At 33.2% G+C, this 13,442-nt stretch overlaps 3 protein-coding genes across 21 annotated transcripts in view; 1 reads left to right on the top strand and 2 right to left on the bottom strand.

The window, feature by feature from the left end:
• Window position 1: 1 nt before the first annotated feature.
• On the top strand, window positions 2-3,734 carry Lysrs (Lysyl-tRNA synthetase). 2 transcript variants are annotated; one of them, XM_083038888.1, is made up of 8 exons: window positions 2-178; window positions 707-863; window positions 1,185-1,634; window positions 1,762-2,007; window positions 2,130-2,552; window positions 2,808-3,001; window positions 3,098-3,260; window positions 3,424-3,734. In XM_083038888.1, exons 1-8 carry the CDS (start codon window positions 144-146, stop codon window positions 3,517-3,519), a joined length of 1,764 nt encoding a protein of 587 aa, XP_082895014.1. In that variant the 5' UTR covers window positions 2-143; the 3' UTR covers window positions 3,520-3,734. The 2 variants fall into 2 exon arrangements, with proteins under 2 accessions (XP_082895014.1, XP_082895013.1); XM_083038887.1 differs by lacking the exon at window positions 2-178 and adding an exon at window positions 196-620.
• Window positions 3,735-3,866: 132 nt separating this feature from the next.
• LOC145936585 (deubiquitinase OTUD6B) lies at window positions 3,867-7,332 on the bottom strand. The gene is made up of 4 exons (XM_083038892.1): window positions 7,047-7,332; window positions 6,448-6,859; window positions 6,056-6,275; window positions 3,867-5,902 (listed from the first exon to the last, which is right to left on the bottom strand). The coding sequence occupies exons 1-4, from the start codon at window positions 7,114-7,116 to the stop codon at window positions 5,717-5,719; spliced, it is 888 nt and encodes a 295-aa protein (XP_082895018.1). The 5' UTR covers window positions 7,117-7,332; the 3' UTR covers window positions 3,867-5,716.
• Window positions 7,333-8,585: 1,253 nt separating this feature from the next.
• Window positions 8,586-13,442, bottom strand: part of Rdgb (retinal degeneration B) — a 40,136-nt gene continuing 35,279 nt past the window's right edge. For 15 of the 18 annotated variants that reach the window (XM_083038870.1, XM_083038866.1, XM_083038874.1 and 12 more), the window contains one exon: window positions 8,586-12,469. In XM_083038870.1, coding sequence (XP_082894996.1) covers window positions 12,337-12,469 — 133 coding nt within the window. In that variant the 3' untranslated portion in view covers window positions 8,586-12,336. The remainder of the gene's footprint in view (window positions 12,470-13,442) is intronic. The other 3 variants (XR_014425405.1, XR_014425408.1, XM_083038881.1) reach the window with 2 other exon arrangements.

The raw sequence follows: 13,442 nt of genomic DNA, 5'->3' as shown, positions 1-13,442 counted from the left end.
ATCGCAAGTCTGAGGTCTGCGTGTAGTTGGCGGCGTTCGCGCACAGTCTGACGTCTGGCGTCTGACCGTCTGACCAACGATCGACTCTCCAACGAGTCTCTTCCACTTTCATCCACGGCACGGCGGACTGCGGGCTCATCAGTATGGCGGACGTAGCGGAAGAAAAATTGTCGAAAAAGTGAGTATGTGTAGAAAAAAGTGCGCGTTATCGGACAGAAATCTCAATTCGCAGCGATCGAATGATCGATGATCAGCGGTGAGCCGCGCGAGTTCGCTTTAGGGCGCGCGCTAGAGACATAACCTGACGAATGCGGAACGACAGCCTGTCCCGCCACGCGATCTCCCACGTTGCGCGCAACGTGGACCTCCGTACTCTCTATTCTCCGTCCGTGTTGTTTCGCAGATAACGATATCTCTTAGACAAATCTCAGACTCTCTCTCTCGCTTTGACGCTAGCGCGTCACGCGGATAAGGTCTAATCTCGTGGGATATAACGAGATCATGTTCGGTACCCTGAGCAGAACTCGCACTATCGTTCTTAGCACGAAGCCTGCAACATGGCTTGCGAACCGCGAGACAAAGTTGCGTCAGACGTCTCTGCTGCGTCGGTTTTACTCCAAGTGCGTAAAAGTAGTGCGCTCGACAGGCAGCATCAAATCTCCAGAGAGAAAGAGAGAGAGTTGCTCAAGCTATTCTCTGATTGCAGCGAGCTGAAAAGACGTCTCAAAGCTGAGCAGAAAGCCAAAGAGAAGGCTGGAAAGGAAGAGGCCAAGGCGGCTGTGGCAGCTCCCCCAAAAAATCAAATAAAGACTTTGGAGAAAGCAGAGAAAAAGGATATCAAAGAGGAAGAGATTAGTGCAAATGTAAGCGTTAAAGAGCCTTATGAGATAGAAAATTTATATCGTACATGTTACCACATTCTTGAGAAATTTTTTTCTTTTTTAAAAAAAGAATCGCCAAGAATAGAAACCTCTTTATTTTATGAGCAAACGCGTGCATCTTTTTATACAATTCAGCAACTCAGTTTTCGTCTCTTATCGTGCTTCAATATTTCAAATTCTTAATTGAATTGTCTAATGTAATTACAAAATTGAGTAATACTTTTATCGTATTTTGTTTCTGTCCACGTAATTCATTTCTGCCTATCAATTTCTCCGTTGTAACTATATTTTTATTATTTCTAGGAATACTATAAGCTCCGATCAAATATCATCAGTCTACTCAAAGATGCCAATGATCAGCCTTATCCGCACAAATTTCACGTATCGATCTCTCTTACGGAATTCATCGAAAAGTTTAGCGAGCAGCTTAAGAATGGTGAATCGTTGAAGAATGAGGTACATAATATAGCCGGGCGCGTCCATTCAATTCGGGAGGCCGGCGCCAAACTGATTTTCTATGATCTTCGAGGAGAGGGTGTCAAAGTACAAGTGTTGGCCAATGCAAGACTTTATAAAAATGAGGACGAGTTTGTGAGGGATACGGCAAAAATCAAGAGAGGCGATGTCATAGGCATCATTGGCTCTCCCGGCAAGAGCAAAACGGGCGAATTTTCGATTATACCGTCTTCCATTACTCTTTTGAGTCCATGTTTACACATGATGCCGCATCTTCACTTTGGTCTAAAGGACAGGGTAAGAAGTAACTTTTAAAAGTCAAACAATACACGTTCTGCTATAGAAATTATATAAATATATAATATTATGTAAATATATTCGCGTGCAAATTGTATGTGTTGAAAGCCTTTGTATGTACAATCAGGAAACGAGATTTCGGCAACGATACCTGGACCTTATATTAAACGACCAAGTTCGACGAAACTTTCACATACGCGCGCGGATAATCTATTACATGCGTCAATTTCTGAACGAGATGGGCTTCTTGGAGGTTGAGACTCCTATGATGAACATGATCGCCGGAGGTGCAATCGCCAAACCCTTCGTTACGTATCATAACGAACTCAACATGGATCTGTACATGAGAATCGCCCCGGAATTGTATCTCAAGGTAAATAAATCGTTTCTTCTCTACATAAAACTTGACAACGTAAATCTATATTCGAAGAACGAAAGAAAGAATGAAACACAACATGAGACAATGATAAAAACCGTGAACGTTTAATATTATAGATGTTAGTCGTCGGTGGGCTCGACAGAGTGTTCGAGATTGGCAGGCAATTTAGAAATGAGAGCATCGACTTAACCCACAATCCCGAATTTACCACTTGCGAGTTTTATATGGCGTACGCGGACTATAACGACCTAATGCAAATCACGGAAGACATGGTGTCCGGTATGGTGAAAGCTATACATGGAACTTATCGAATACAGTACCATCCCGACGGACCGGACGGAGCGGCAGTTGAAATCGACTTTACGCCCCCCTTCAAGCGCATCTCAATGATGGAGGAATTGGAGAGGATCCTTAATATCAAACTGCCAGCAGCCGATCAGCTTAACACACCGGAAGCAAACAAGATTCTCAGCGATCTCTGTGACCGCTATAATATTGAGTGTCCTCCTCCTAGAACATCAGCGAGGTTATTAGATAAGGTAAGGATACAGATGAAAATTATAAAATAAGCCTAAAACTTTTTCAACTTGACACTTTTCATTTTAATAGATGGCATTTTGTAAAATAAGAACAAATTATAGAAACATATATATATATATATATATATATATATATATATATATATATGAAATGGTAATAAACATAGTTAAATAAGCATAGAAATTCGATATATGATAATATATGTATATTGATCCTAGTTATTCCAAGTTGCAATATTTTTTTTTTTACAATAGCTCGTTGGATTACTTATTGAAAATGAGATCATTAATCCTACATATATCATTGATCATCCGCAAGTGATGTCTCCTTTGGCGAAATGGCATCGGTCCAAAAAAGGTCTCACAGAACGATTCGAGCTTTTCGTTGTGAAAAAAGAGATTTGCAACGCGTACACTGAACTGAATGATCCATTCATTCAAAGAGAAAGGTAAATTAATTTTTATTAAAATTTATCTCGTGAAAATGTTTTCAAAGATTAAGATCACATTTTTACAAATTTTCAACACTTTAAATGTATGTATAGATTCGAGCAACAAGCGATGGATAAAGCGGCTGGTGATGAAGAGGCGCAAATGGTCGACGAGAATTTCTGTACCGCTTTAGAATACGGTTTACCGCCAACGGCAGGTTGGGGAATGGGTATCGACCGATTAACAATGTTCCTCACTGACACGAACAATATTAAAGTGAGTATGATCGATTAAATACATATTTCCTAAAATGAGCAAAAGAAAAGAATTTTTTAGTTAATTTATCTTTCTTTATAATTGAAATTGTTTAAAAGCAAATTACGAGGTTCTATTAGATTGTCTCTCGTTAGAAAGTATAAGGATAATATTCTTTTTACAGGAAGTATTGTTTTTTCCTCATATGAAGCCAGACAATCCAAATAAAAATAAAGAAGTCGAAGATGACAAAGCGTCAAGCGACAATGGGGAAAAATAAAGTGACGAATTATTAAATGATTTAAATAATAATTTAGAAAGTAATTTGAATAAAGAAAAATATTTGGAAAACATTTTAATATTTATCACCGAGAAATATAAATATTATGTTCTTTCAATAGATAATTGCGGCTAATATATATATAAAATAAATATATTTTTTTTTTAATTTTAAATTAAACTGCATTAAAAATATATAAACAGTTTTTTTTCTTATATGCATTATATTTATTTGATACCCGACTACAGGACATTCATTATATATATTTACAAAATCGCAAGAACACGTAAGAAAACAGTATCATTAGTATAAGTATGTATATACGTGTGTTCGTGTATGTGTATAAATTAGAATGTTCCCTGTCTTTTAATGTCATAATTATAAATCATTCATTGTATCCCATGTTTTTCTTTTTCCATTACTTTTGTATTATTATGTTATACAACAAACAAAATTTTCAAGATTATTCAAACTGTTAACTGTTATTTATAATGCCTACTGTTATTGTTGCCTCAATCAGCGATTTGTAAGGTCAAGCATATATCATAATAAATATTCTTAAAAAAATGTCATTATTATATTTTCAGATACGATTTAAAGTAATTTAAAAAAAAAATCTGGTATATAATTATACTTTTCTGAGAAAATCTAAGGAATTAATTAGAAAACTGATTATTTATAAGGGAACCAAAGAAAGATATTTCGCAAATAACAAACAATCCAATACCTTTATATTGAACTACGTTTCAAAGTTCTAAATAGAGACTCATTGTCCAAGATGTAGAGTAATAAAAGTGTTACAAGTTTATTTCCAAAAATTTGGGATCAAGGTTGATCTTTACGAGTCGAAGTAAATTAAAGCACTTTTATCCTTATTTATATCCAATCTGTTTGCAACGCTACTTTATACTCTGGCTTACTCTGTTTTATACTATTTCAAGTCGATTGAACGTAAAACTTCCTTCTTTATAGGCGTAGATTTGATAGTTATTTCGCGATATTTCGCGACAGCTACTACAATGAACACGAACAGTTTGCGCGATAAAAAAGAGCGACACATACTTCATTATCCTTTTGAAAACTGAAGAACATTGAATCTTAATAAATATTTGCATAATATCTGCTGGCAGCATGTTTTTATATTGTCTGACATCCACATATGGAAAATATATAATTATTCTATATTTTAATTGCTAAGAACAAACAGGAATTTTAAATCAGCTTCGTACATCAAAACTGTACCGAAATATTTTAGTTATAATTCAGTCGAATCTAAAGAATTTTGAAAAGTTCATTATCTAATTTCCATAGCACATTTAATACCAAATGTAACTGTTAAAGCTCATTATTTAATAGAAGAGTCACATGCAAGATTAATACATGATGCAAATGTCGAACTCTTGATTAGTATTAAATACCAATATATATGATTCTAATTTCTAATGTATAAAAGCTATATTCTGAATTGCTGAATTTTAAAATTTCAATGTAATAAACACAAAAAATGTATATTTGCAGCGTAAAAAGATTTAGGATGATTAAATAAGAAAATGTTTTATGAAATCTATAGAGAATCTACTGTATTTCTTATATATAGAACTTGGCAGTCATATTTAGCTTAAATGTGCAGATAAAAAATTTAAACTGGATTAAAATGATCAAGGAAATACGTTTTACTGATAATTCATTGATATGTATCTTGCATTTAACTAATGACTGTAGAAAAAAATTTCTAAAATGTGTGTGTGTGACTATAAAGACTAAATCTAGTTATTTTGAATACTAATATATTTTCAGTGCAAAAATGTAGAATGTAACTTTTGCTTTATGATAAAATTTGTGATATATTCTAAATTTAATCCTTTAATAGTCACTATACACATTAGAAGAATTTCTATTATAAACTTTAATGTGATTAATAATCACTCGCGCAATAATTATAAAGTTTAAAAATGTGATTCTCGTTGGAAGATTGAATATTCTCTCTGCTGGCAGCATTTTCAGTATTTTATATATCGATAAAAATATTTTATACCGTCTAAAAATTTATAGTTATTTTCCCTACAGGACAAATTAATTTATCGACTGGTAAAAGCACACACTCGTGAATCGAGACACGCGATTAATTCAATCGTTTGATAATAAAATTTGAAGACAGTTGTAAGACACAAATATAGAGACCTAGAGGAAATTTTCATCAGCTCTCCTCGTCCTGAACGCATTTTGTAACGGAATTATAATGAGCGCCTAACTCGTACATATGACGATGATAGGTCAACGTTGCCTTTTTACCATTGCTGTACGCATCTCCGACAATGTAGGGAGCCCCTGTAGCTTGTACGACTTCGATCGGGCACTTCAAAATACGTGACAACACTTGCAGCTGTAATAAACAAAAATGTTAGAGAAAAAAAATTACACATGTTAATCAGTATATCAAAGATGTTCACAAAAAAAAATAACTTAAACTCGTAAGAACTAATTAATCCATATTTATTTTATACTTTCCAAGTGTACAACATATGTCTACATTTACCTCAACAGCACCGCCCCAAGCGCTTGTTTCAGCTACATCGTTGCAATATTTTTCATACTCCTCGGGCGTCAATAGATCCTCAGAATCTGGGTTAGAAAGAAATGGTAGAAAATCGTTCATGTTTTCTCTCATATAATCAGCAGTCTTTGTTCTAAGATCATCTAAACTTAGAGGTGTTTCTCCATTTATTTTGAGTTGATGCGCCACTGCATTATATAAACTACAAACAAAAATTCAGGTTTTTATGTGTTTTAATGAATGAACAAATCTCAAATGATACATTTAAATTATTGTACAGTATTGTCAGTGTTTATTTTTGCCTTTCTCAGTAAAATAGACAAAACTATTTAAGACTATACATACTTAAGAAGAAATAATGTGAGATATTTTACCAGTGGCCATCGCTAGGGATTTCATAGATCATCAAGTCTCGCTTGGAAAGAATTTCCTTTATGGCTTCCATTTCGACATTCCTCTTGCCAAAGATGTTAAGCGCCTCCTGTTCGATGATTCTCTGCTTGCATTCCTTCTCCGCAATTGCCTTTTTTTCTCTTCTTTTCTGTGCCTTGGAAAGTCTGTGTGTCGACTGTTCCAAGCAACTATTGTCCTTATCAACTTCTTCGCTCACTTGTGTAGGCTCTGTCTGCTCATCGTTCAGGGTGACATGTGCCAATCTCCATGCATTCAATTCTTCCGCTTGCCGTTTTTCTAAGCTTTCCTCTAAGCGACTTATCTCTTCCGCGACCTCTTTCTTCTTCTTCTTGTCACCTTTGCAAATGGACTTTTTCAAAGTTTGTATCTGCGCTACAATCAAAAAGAAAATGTCAAATCATCTGATCTGATTTGATATTATATAAAAAAACATTTTAATCTCTTAGTTAAATTGGAACTAAAATTTGTTATTAAAATCACACAAATTTGCTGGAAAAAGGATAAAAAATTGGACCGAAGGTGATCCATTGATAAGAAATTTGATCTTTGACTCGGATACCTTGCAACTCCTTTCGTTCCTTCTTGTATTTTTGCGTTAATTCCTCCTCCGTTAATGTTGGCTCTGTCATTTTTTTAAATCGGTTTTTCAAATATAACCTGTACAATCAATTGTGTAAAGACAGACTTTTAGATCAGATCAGCGTGGAAGAATGTCGCGAACCGTATGTGCATGTCACGACGAAAAGAGGGAGATGAGTGGAGGGCAAAAATTTACGTGACTGACGAGAAAAATCTTGATTAGATCAGTTCCGAATCAAAGGCAACACCGAAACAGCGTGTTACGTGTGCGTGGGATAGAAAACGATGTGTGCGTTAGCGCCGTTAGCCAATCATCTTTCGTTCCGTTTACGTCAATTCCGGTAAAGTAAAAATTTGATTGTTTATCGCGATTTATCACGTTTATAAACTTGATTGTATATAATGTTCAAAGTTTTTAGGTGAATAATCTTGAAAATCTTCTATTACATAAATTTATGTTAAATATTTTTCAAGATATATGCATTATATATTTATTGGACAATTTCATAATTTGTAATATATATACGTAATTAATTAATTATATATATATAATGCACAACATGCAAAAAATAATGACCTCCCTCGACATTTTTGCTGAGGAAAAATCGTCTCCAAATGATCCCAGGAAACTGCACACGAATTTAGTCCCCATCATTCTGGGACACCCTGTATATATATATTATATATATATAATTAATTAATTACGTATATATATTACAAATTATGAAATTGTCGAATAAATATATATAATGTATATCTTGAAAAATATTTAACATGTATATATATATATATATATATATATATACATGTTAAATATTTTTCAAGATATACATTATATATTTATTCGACAATTTCATAATTTGTATATATATTACAAATTATACATTTTACATTAAACATGTATATATATATACATACACATATAAATATAATTAATTACTTAAGTTACAATTGTTATTATATATGTAATTGCAAAATTAATTACTTTTAAGTTTTCTAATTATATAATTTATAATTTATAACAAAATTTGTAATTTTACATACATTTTACAACATAATACACAAATTATAAAATACAAATAACTGATTTACTAAGCTTATGTGATATATATTTATTTATCGCAATTTAATTTTATAGATCTTCTCCAGAGATTCTGAGGGGATTTCTGCTCAAAAGTACTCGCGAGTAACGCGTTAATATGATGAAAGGAGAGAACGGACATATATATCGCAGAGAATACTTAAACCACAATGATTTATCATTTATTAATGTCTCCAATGAAGGAAGTGGAATACAGTGTTGTGTCCGCTAAGCGTTCCTCTCTCCCTCATCTACTCCCTCATCTTCCTTCGTCCAAGAAAGGAAACTGCGGCGGATCTCGGAGAAATTTCACGGAACCGCGCTCATCAACATTATATTATATACATATATGTATATATAAAACAATTGTTACACACTAGAGCGAGAGCGCGTAATACAAAACAATGACCTTCAGTTATAGTTTTTATTATTACAGTATCCCGTCACTTTTATGTGTATTCTAATAAAAATATAATTCTCATTACATCGGTACACACAGTGATTTCGTTTGCGCGCGCGTACGCATTTCCTTTTATAATATGTATAATGTATAGGTAAAATATCTCTTGCAGTCGGTCACCTATCTTTACAGAGTGTCCGCCAAATTACGCGTCTCTCTACAAGTGTTTTAATTCGACAAGAGCAAATAAGCTTTTATAACTTATCCTTTTTCTCGGCGAGCTTTATAAAGGTCCGCTTTATCGCGTCGACTCTGACACAGAAAATATAACACGATTAGATATAATTATACTTGATAATCTTTAATTACTCTTGGCTAACTAGTTTTCTTTCACAATCAAGTTTCTTAAATTATCATCATTATTTTTCAGCTCTTTTGAGCTTTTGTTGCGACGCATTAATTTTGCTTGCAATTGATTGACCTTAATAACGAATAATCTAATTACGAAAATAAGATTAATTGTTTTTAATTACTCAGTTTCATACAAAAAGAGAGTAATTAATTTCACAATCAGTAAACGGACTAATCATTACAAAGGAAATGCAATCTTAAATCAATATTTTCGTATTTTGGTCGTTTTTTTCGATTCTCATCATTGACGGCAATACGTATTATTTAATCAAAGTTAGAATGGAAAATTTCCTTGCCAATAAAATTGTCTACGAAATTTGCCACCCGCAAAACACAGACTGAATTAAAAATCAAACGTACTTCTTTTCGATACAAAGATTTAACGGACACTCTATAAGGATACATATATACATACGTATTATGCGTACACTACATACATATACACGTGTCTTGGTGTATATTTCCAAATTCGCAACTTTTGTTGTATACATATTATTCTAGTTTATATTTTTAGATGTAGACGTTTGTATATATTTATATAGAACTATTTTTTCATGCCATATTACAACAATACAAACAGTCAATGTTTAATGATAATGTTGACTTGCGTAATGCAAGCACCACAAACTAATATAGCAGTTTGAGCAATACGTAATGCTTCCTTCAGGATCGGGAGATTAATATGACTCGAGAAGATCGTCGAGTGACAGCAAAAATCAATCTCCGGCTCCTTTGTCGCGCTCGATTCTGTTTTACAAGGTGTCCCGATCAATAATGCAAGAGTGTGTTTCCCTCGTTTTATTTTACTTTAATATTCATGTATAATTTAAAATGAGTAAATTTTTTTCCCGTTTATCAATAGAAATTATATATTTATATATGTTTCTCTCTTTCGAAATTTTTTTTAATGATAATAAATTTAGAACAATAAAAATACAATAGATTTTTCTTTAAATTAAAGTTTCATATTAAAATAATATGATAATTTAGGATTAATGATCTAGATTAAAAATTAAGAATTATATATCTGACAATCTTGAAAATGGTAAGAGAAAATAGAATCGTTAGTTAAATTTCTTTTTTAAGAAAGAAATCAATTTCGCTGCGAAAATTTCGTAATCGACGTAAGACCTGTGGGACACCGTGTACATGGAATCGTGCCCATAGGAAAGATTTCACCGTTTCCTAATTTGATTGTAATAGATTTAAGCGTAATGAGAAACACCGTTGATCATGATCATTCCCATTCCCAACATCTCGTCGATGCGACTCGGAGCTGAGACGGATAAATCTTTCCCTTCTTTCTGCGAGAGTTCTGCGATCGTCGCACAGTACGAGATAAGAGACGAATACAAATGTGGAATTTTATATATAGTATCAGAAATCGGATGCATATCTCGATACATTTCAGTCCCAAGTCGCTTTTATCACATCGCTTTCCTCGACGAAGCACCTAGCAACTAATCACGCAGCTAATAAATATGACATTTCCCTCTCTAACGTTATCCACGAATAACAGTAGTTATTTACACAGCATCTAACGTTATTTACATCGCCAGCTACGTCGCTTAACGCGACTATGTAATAAGAGGGAAGTAGCTTTGTACCGCTTGTCGCGCGCGTCTAAATGTCGATGCTTCGTCTTATAAATATATGATACATCTCCCATCTTCGCGATTAAATGCACAAATACTTGTCGATATACGCGTTATTTTCAGAAACTTACTGTTCTGTAAAGGATTGAATAAAAACTCATTTATATTTATCTTATAGAGACAATAATATAGAAAGATCTTTTTCTCAAATCAATATATATATATATATATATTGTTAATGCATTCGCATTATCATCATTTCTGGCTATAAATAATCGTATTATTTTTTTTTCAAATTACCGTTACAAAAATACTGCGTCTTAATTATTATCTTCTTCGATATAAATATTTATCTTGTCAGTCGATTTAATAAAATACACTCTCTCATTGTCAGTCTGCGTCGCGAATAAATAATATTTAATTGTGACATATACTATAATCTTCTTATTGTTAATGCTATAAATAAAACTATCAAATTGTCAAGTTAAACGGATAAAAGATATCGCACGCGTATAACAAATGTCATCTATCAATCAATGCTACACCCTCATACTTAAAAATTGTCTCTTTTTTCGCGAATATATATTTCGCGCGAGGAGAAACTAGCCCTGAAAGAAGTTGGCGCGGACTTTGCAGAGCATTACGTATTACGTCTCTCTATAACGTTTTTTTTTGGCAATGAGTAGAATACTAACAGATCTTAACGCTAATTACGTCTAAGCGTGTCTCGGTAGTGTATATCACACAGGATATAACATTAGATTATGTCTTCTTAATAACAACAGGGAGACTCAGGTAACAGTTTCAACAAATTTCTTTCATTCTCTCGACGCATTATTCCGCTAAACAAAATTCTATTATTGTTTTAATTTATATTTTTATTCTTTTTTCACTCGCTTTTATATTAAAAAAATAAAAATAAAAAAATTTATATATTTGAAATAAATAAATATATTTGTTCCATGTAAGCGTAAGATGAGATTGCCGTAATAAATTGTAGTGTAAAAAAATGGCGTAAAGTATACAAAAATGTACATATATCTATATATATGTACACAAGTAAAATTTTATTTATTGGAATAATGCGAGAGATTTGCTAGTCCCTCATAATAAAAGTGGTATGATAGAAGCTATACAAGGATTAACACGGAACTAAAAATCTAGATAATACAGAATTTATGGAATCTATGTAATAAAGAGATTTTTACAAAATTGAATTGAGGAATATTTCACATTTAATATTCGCGGATCTATAAAAGGAATGGGTGAAATTTTATGACATCAAAAAATGTTAAGAATTAGCACTCGCGTAAAACTAAAGATATTTAAGAAGAGAGAAGAAAGATAAAAATCTAAAATAAAAACACAGAATATTCTTACAGTTATAGAGAATATATATATATATATATATATATGTATATATAATATATAAATCTGCGAAATTCTAGACCACAAGGATTTACGATATGAGAAAGATATCACATAAGATGGGACGTTAATGCCTACGTTATCGAAAATCTACAAAGAACAGAGAAGAATAAAGAAGAATCTGCTTTAATATCGCAAAGATCACAATCTTCGCGTGATCAACACGGGAGGGCGTAAAAGTTTTATATAAGACTATTTATACAGAGCAAGGATCTCGACGACGAAACGAGGCGAGGGAACGAAATAAGGATACGAAAGGAGGATACGGAAGAGAGCAGAGAGCCGAGGAATCGTGTCCTTTCTTCGCGGAGAGCTACCGCCGGGATTCGAAGAATGAGCGGCAGCGCGCGAATCGTCAGAGCTTCTCAGTCGCCGCTGCTCGGTGAACGTTGCTCGCTCCTGGACCCACGCTCGTGGATCGTTCCAACGGGAAGGGCGTCTTGCTCAAGGGTGGCTGCGAGATCGCACGCTTCGCCGTCCTAAAAGAGCTGCGTCACAATATCAAAATATCATTAATCAATGATTATAAACTTCCTCCTCGAGATAACCGAGGAACGCCGATTCTTCCCGATACAGAGATCGAGATTTCATATCAAAGTTTTAATTTTTAAGATGGAATACTTTAGAGTTTATATCCTGATCAATATTGAGATACATGTATAATATATACAATATATTTTATATTATCTTTTTATAAAATAAATTTCTATGATAAATTGTATGATTAATTATGCATATAGAAGATGCATAATTATTTATTTTCAATTCTTCTCCGTTAGAAGCTTTACTCTTTAAGATCAAGCATCGCGTTCCCCAAGTTATCTCGATAACTTTATTATTTCCATGCGCATTCGACGTAATGTCATTCGAATCAGCGCGATTGACAGTACGTGTCATACGAATGTTGGATGACTGTTTGATGTCGTATTGCATTCTTGAAACTATTCGCATGTCTAATTAAGATTTGTTGATTGTGTGCGACAGAAAGAAACGGATTGCAAATCAATTTCTTGGAAGTAGAATAGCTTCTCTAATTAATTACGCAATAAAAATAGCACAAGTATCGATAACGGATGGTTAAGAAATATTGACTTGCAGACTTGCAGCACTTAATTAAGTAATTAAAAGTTAGTATAAATAAATCGAGCAATCCGCTTCTGTATCTGTATGTACGACGTATTGTGCAATAAGCAGCAGTGATGTATTTTTTCGATAATGCATTTATCCTTTCTCTATCACACTTAAGCTGAAAACAATTAATGATTTTGCTGTCTGTCAATGCACATTATTCATTTCTGTTGTTGCTGTTGTTGTAACTAACACACATACTTTTTCGACATCCTATACATAGAAAATATCAACAGATATTTACAGGATGCAAGAAAAAAATATATGAAACAAATGTATTGTTTTTGACAAATATATTTGGAAAACAAATTTCCTTTTTTATCTTAAAAATTT

This window comes from Prenolepis imparis, unplaced genomic scaffold (assembly GCF_030444845.1).
Source record: "Prenolepis imparis isolate NDT839.2.m4 unplaced genomic scaffold, iyPreImpa1.0 SCAF_5, whole genome shotgun sequence".
Lineage (NCBI taxonomy): Eukaryota > Metazoa > Arthropoda > Insecta > Hymenoptera > Formicidae > Prenolepis > Prenolepis imparis.
Note: the sequence above shows the minus strand (reverse complement) of the source record. Positions and strands in the feature narration are given on the sequence as shown.